Source organism: Etheostoma cragini, chromosome 24, assembly GCF_013103735.1.
Source record: "Etheostoma cragini isolate CJK2018 chromosome 24, CSU_Ecrag_1.0, whole genome shotgun sequence".
Taxonomy (NCBI): domain Eukaryota; kingdom Metazoa; phylum Chordata; class Actinopteri; order Perciformes; family Percidae; genus Etheostoma; species Etheostoma cragini.
This window is the reverse complement of record NC_048430.1, coordinates 11,233,770-11,239,769: the sequence shown is the minus strand read 5'-3', so window position 1 is coordinate 11,239,769 and position 6,000 is coordinate 11,233,770. Positions and strand designations below refer to the sequence as shown.

Sequence of the window (6,000 nt, the reverse complement as noted above, 5' to 3'; positions counted from 1 at the left end):
AAAGGGTTGCACATGTGCAACCAAATGTAAAATTCAGTTGATCAGTGTTGATAGTTGATGATGGGTGTTGCTCTTCGACAATATCAGTTTAATTTTCCTATTCCTATTCGGCACTAGTTACCAAATAATAAGGCTACAAATGCTATAGGAATTTTATGTCATGTATAATACTCGTTGGTGCTTTACTGGCACTGCATATTGTGTCAAAGTATAATTATTGATGTTTTGGCCTTTTTAAATGTAATGAGGTCTTGTAAAATGCTTCGTGACTGAAGTCCATTCCAAGAATCAGTTAATTAAACTTCTTTCAGTTTTCCTATCGGTGTCAGGGGAGAAGCTACAGCCGGGGTTTAGGTGCGTGTGACACCCAAAACTGTTTATTCAAACCTACATTTCTGGACGTGATAGACAATAACCTCCAGGTATTTCTTCTAAGTTTCTGTCTTCATGAACCTGTGTCCGGAAGAATGAAGGAAATAAGCTAATAGCAAATTATTGTTAGTCTTTAATGACATTAATGGTTGGTTGTGTTTCAGCTTTACTTTCAGATGTCCAGAAAGTGATTGTTGGTGAGGAACAGCAGGAGTGGAGCTCTAGTCTGGACCAGGAAGAGCCAGTGCCCCCACACATTAAAGAGGAACAGGAGGAACTCACGGTCAGTCAGGACCAAGAGCAGCTTTATGGGCTGGAGGAGGCTGATATCACCAAGTTCCCATTCACTCCTGTCCATGTGAAGAGTGAAGATGATGAAGAGAAACCTCAGTTCTCACAGCTTCATCAAATACAAACTGTAGGGATGAAGACAGAAGCTGATGGAGAGGACTGTGGAGGACCAGAACCAGCCATTGACAGTTTGCGATCGCAACCAGATGATGATAAGAATGGAGACTCATCTGAACCTGAGACTGATGACAGTGCTGAATGGAAAGAGACAAGAGAAACTCAGTCAGGTTTAAACTCTCTGAATAATGAAGTCCCTGTCTGTGATTCAAGATGTAGTAATGGATATCTTAAGAGAGACACAGGATCTTATACAGAAGAGAAACCGTTTAGCTGCTCAATTTGTAGGACATATTTTTCAGTGAGTAGAAATTTACATAGACACATGAGAACCCACACAGGAGAGAAACAGTTTAGTTGCTCAGTCTGTAAAAAAGCTTTTACAGTGAGAGGAAGGTTAAATACACACATGAGAATACACACAGGAGAGAAACCATTTAGCTGCTCAGTCTGTAATGCAGTTTTTACACAAAGTGGACATTTAAAGAAACACATGAGAATCCACACAGGAGAGAAACCATTTAGCTGCTCAATCTGTAAGAAAGCTTTTACAGTGAGAGGAGGGTTAAATAAACACATGAGAACCCACACAGGAGACAGACCATTTAGCTGCTCAATCTGTAAGAAAGCTTTTATAGAGAGAGCAGGTTTAAAGGCACACATGAGAACCCATACAGGAGACAGACCATTTAGCTGCTCAATCTGTAAGAAAGCTTTTATAGAGAGAGCAACTTTAAAGGCACACATGAGAACCCACACCGGAGAGAGACCATTTAGTTGCTCAATCTGTAAGAAAGCTTTTACAGTGAGTGGAGGGTTAAATAAACACATGAGAATCCACACAGGAGAGAAACCATTTAGTTGCACAATCTGTAAGAAAGCTTTTACAGAGAGAGGACATTTAAAGGCACACATGAGAATCCACACTGGAGAAAAACCATTTAGCTGCCCATTCTGTGAGAAAACTTTTACAGTGAGTGGACATTTACAGCAACACATGAGAAGCCACACAGGAGAGAAACCATTTAGCTGCTCAGTCTGTAAGAAAGCTTTTACATTGAGGGAAACTTTAAAGGGACACATGAGAATCCACACTGGAGAGAGACCATTTCGCTGCTCTGTCTGTAATACAGCTTTTATACAAAGTGGAAGTTTAAAGAAACACATGAGAATCCACACAGGAGAGAGACCATTTAGCTGCTCATTTTGTGAGAGAACTTTTGCAGTGAGGGGAAATTTACAGAAACACATGAGAACACACACTGGAGAGAAACCATTTAGCTGCTCTGTCTGTAAGAAAGCTTTTACAGTGAGTAGAACTTTACATAGGCACATGAGAACCCATTCAAGAGAAACCAGTTAGCTATGTAAAGTGGAGCTCTAGTGTATAAGGAGAGCAGAGAACCTCAGTCAAGTCTCTACACATGTATAAGATGTAATACTCTGGGTCCTTAAAACGTTTAAAATATGATTGGATTTTTTGGCTTTAATATATCTTGAATATGATTTTGTGTTAAGATGATAAGTGTTAATGTATTGAATTTTGAGGTTAATGTGGCTGTCGGTATCCCATGAACTGGACTTCTCCTTCTCCTGTTCCTCTTGTTGCCTTGATATTCTACCAACGGGTGTTTTCAAAAATGTTTAGAATTGTTTGGCTTCTGATCTTCTACAGATTGTGAACACGTTTCTTCTTTCAGGTATCTTGCCAAACTGAAAACTGCAGTAATCAAGCCACTCTAAAAAAAAGAACAATCTAGACACGTCACTAATGAACAACTATAGGGCAATATCAAACCTTCCGTTTTTAAGTAAAATCATTGAGAAAGTGTTTTTTCAACAGCTCAACTATTTTTTGTCACTAAACAACAGTTTTGATACCTTTCAGTTGGGTTTCCGACCACATCACAGCAATGAGACTGCTCTGGTCAAAGTTTTTAATTACATCCTTAACACATATAGTGTCAAATTTTCAGTCTTAGTAGTACTTGATCTCAGTGCTGCATTTGACACGGTTTGGACTTTTCGGCTCAGTACTTAACTGGTTTGAATCCTATTCACAGAATAGGGATAACCTTGTGTCAATAGGTAATTATACATCTAAACATACAGAAATGACGTGCAGAGTTCCCCAAGGCTCCATTCTGGGGCCTCTTCTGTTTAACATCTACATGCTTCCACTGGCTCAGATTATGGAAAACAGCAAAATAAATTACCATAGTTATGCGGACGACACAGAAATTTCCATTATCTTATTGCCAGGGGACTATAGTCCAATACAAAAGCTGACTAACTGCATCAAACAAATTAACGGCTGGATGTGCCAGATCTTTCTGAAATCAAATGAAGGAAAAACTGAGGTGTTTATTTTGGGATCAAAAGAGGAACGATTGAAAGTATTTGCTCAGCTTCAAACAACAATGTTAAAAACAATAGACAAAGCCATAAATCTTGGTGTAGTCATGGACTCAGACCTGAATTTTAACAGCCACATTAAGACAATTACAAAGTCAGCCTATTATCACCTTAAGAATATGTCAGGGGTTAAAGGGCTTATGTGTCAACAGGATTCGGAAAAAACTTGTCCATGATTTCATCTTCAGTAGACTTGACTACTGTAACGGCGTCTTTACAGGTCTCACTAAAAAATCATTCAGACAGCTGCAGCTGATTCAGAACGCTGCTGCTTGAGTCCTCACTAAGACCAAGAGACTGGATCACATCACTCCAGTTCTGAAGTCTTTACACTGGCTTCCTGTGCCTCAAAGAATTGATTTCAAAGTACTTTTATTAGTTTATAAGTCACTCAATGGTTTAGGACCAAAATACATTTCTGATCTGCTACTACACTATGACCCCCCCAGACCTATCAGGTCATCTGGGACAGGTCTGATTTCTGTCCCCAGAGTCAGAACTAAACAGGGTGAAGCAGCGTTCACATTCTATGCTCCTCATATCTGGAACAAACTCCCAGAAACCGGCAGATCCGCTGCTACTCTGTGCTTTTAAATCAAGGCTAAAGACCTTTCTTTTTTATTTTGCCTTTCTTTAAATGATGTTCATTTCTTTAATGTTTAATTTCTTATGCTGAACTGTAAGTTTTATTCTTGTGTTTTATGTGTCTTAATGTTTTTATTTTTAATTTAATTTAATTAGTTTGAAAAAAAAGTCCAAGGAGACGAAAGGTAACGTCTCTAAAAATAGTCGTGAAAGGTAGTGACACTGAGGGTGATCACGAAAGGTAGCACTAAAATTGACAAATTAGTGTGAAGGTAGTCTCAAGTTTTAAAAATAAATAAACATTATTAATACATTATTGGCAGAAATAGATAAATAATGAATTTTGTTGAGGAAAAGGAATAAGTATAAAGGTTGTGTAATAATGAGAGAGACTTGTGGTAACACTTAAGAATAAGTGGGAATGTGTAGTGTCGAAAGATCTGAAAATCGTGCAACAACGGACGTTAAGTAGAAACAAAAGGCAGCACTAGATTGGCTTAATTAGTGTGAATAAGAGTCCAAGGAGACGAAAGGTAATGTCTCTAAAAATAGAGTCGTGAAGGGTAGTGACACTGAGGGGGATCCCGAAAGGTAACACTAAAATTGACTAATCAGTGTGAATGTAGTGTTGTAGTGGGTTAGGGTTTTTATCCGTTTAAACTTGTTCTATTTGCTTTTTTTTTTTTTTTTTTTACTGATTTTGTGTAAAGCACTTTGAATTGCCCTGTTGCTGAAATGTGCTATTCAAATAAAGCTGCCTTGCCTTGCCTTAGGAAATTAAGGGTTAATCCATTCAACCACAGTTCTCTTTAAAATGGCAGCTGTTTTTAAATTACCAGTCTCCCTTAAGTGTGAAGTGCTGTGACACCATCCCTATAAAACTGCTGTTGTTAATGCACTTTCTGTACTCCAGAAGAAGAGGAGAAGAAGTCCAAAATCAGTTCTTGGCTAAAGCATGGCCTACTGAAGGTAGCCAAAAACCACAGAAACTATTCTCTACCAGTTGATGGGAGTGCCTGCTTAGAGTAAATCAGTGAGCATTACCTATACGCAGGGGTGGGAAAAAGTACAAAAATGTTGAACTCAAGTCAAAGAAAACTGATGAATAGTCAGGTAAAGTTATTAAGTAGTTCATTTAAAACATACTTTAAGTAAAGACAAAGGGTCTTAGATCCAAAACCATTTTGTTTTTAATTAAAGAAAATCTATTAGAATGTATTAACGTATTTACACGTTACAACATTACACATGACTAGCCTGACAAGGCAGACCCACATCAAGATGTTGGGTCTGGGAACTCAGGATAGCGCGTAATGGGATAGCGCTCCAACCAACCAGACCAACGCTGGCTGAGAGATCAAACATTTGCTGTATTTGGTTGGCAAAACCCCGAACACATATTTCTTTTTTAAGAATGACTTCAGTGCCGTACTTCTCTTCTTTTCTTAAAGAAAAGCTTAAATCCACGTCTTCCAGATTCACGGCCAAAGAAAATTCAAAAGGCTTCTGTTCGCCATTAGCCTGGAATTGACGCAGAACCTTCGCAACTCTGCCGTTAATATGTTAAGCCCGCCCACCAACTCTATACATGATGTGATTGGCCTGACCAGAATTGGGTTTTTCCAGCTTGCAAGCCAAGAAAAGTTGCTTGACTGACCCTGGCTGTGATTAACATTTGCTGCCGCTAGGGTGTCTAGATTTCTAGGCTAACACATGACATTAGATGCATGTGAATTAATTTAGCCAATGTCCTACAGACGTTGTATTATGGGTTGCTAGTGCTAGACAAAAATTAGCTAATTGCTGTGTTTTGATAATTGGCAATTTGCTATTAGTCATGAAAACTTCATTTGAAGTTCCAATGCACAAATACTTACTAAAACATGCTTCAGCACATTAGTTATGGAGTTATTGAATGTTTTTTTGGGCTGCAGATTTCAATGTTTTAGCTATCATTTCTATAGCATGGTTGACACCAGACCCTTCTCAGTTGTAACTGAGAGTGGGTCAGGGGAAGGTTAATTCAAAGCCCATTTCTCAATGGACGCCACTCAAATGGCTCTGGCCAAATTGGATAGACCTAAAACCAATCAGAGCGGTAACGTCGCTGCGCTATCGTCATTGTGTAAAGCCCGCCTCCATGGTTGATGGTGATTGGTGCCTTGATTTGGAAAAGTAAAAAATTGGCTTGAATGGGCCAGACGGACTTGCAGAGCAAAT

At 38.8% G+C, this 6,000-nt stretch overlaps 1 protein-coding gene across 3 annotated transcripts in view; it reads left to right on the top strand.

Moving 5' to 3' along the window:
• Positions 1-6,000, top strand: part of LOC117939487 (gastrula zinc finger protein XlCGF57.1-like) — a 235,686-nt gene that overhangs the window by 6,099 nt on the left and 223,587 nt on the right. The window contains exons 2-3 of one of the 3 annotated variants that reach the window (XM_034864888.1): positions 537-1,296; positions 1,381-2,360. The exons of the other annotated variants lie outside the window; for them this stretch is intronic. Of the exons in view, the coding sequence (XP_034720779.1) occupies positions 537-1,296; positions 1,381-2,143 (1,523 nt within the window). The 3' untranslated portion in view covers positions 2,144-2,360. Of the gene's footprint in view, positions 1-536; positions 1,297-1,380; positions 2,361-6,000 lie in introns of those variants that run through there. 3 annotated transcript variants of the gene reach the window in all.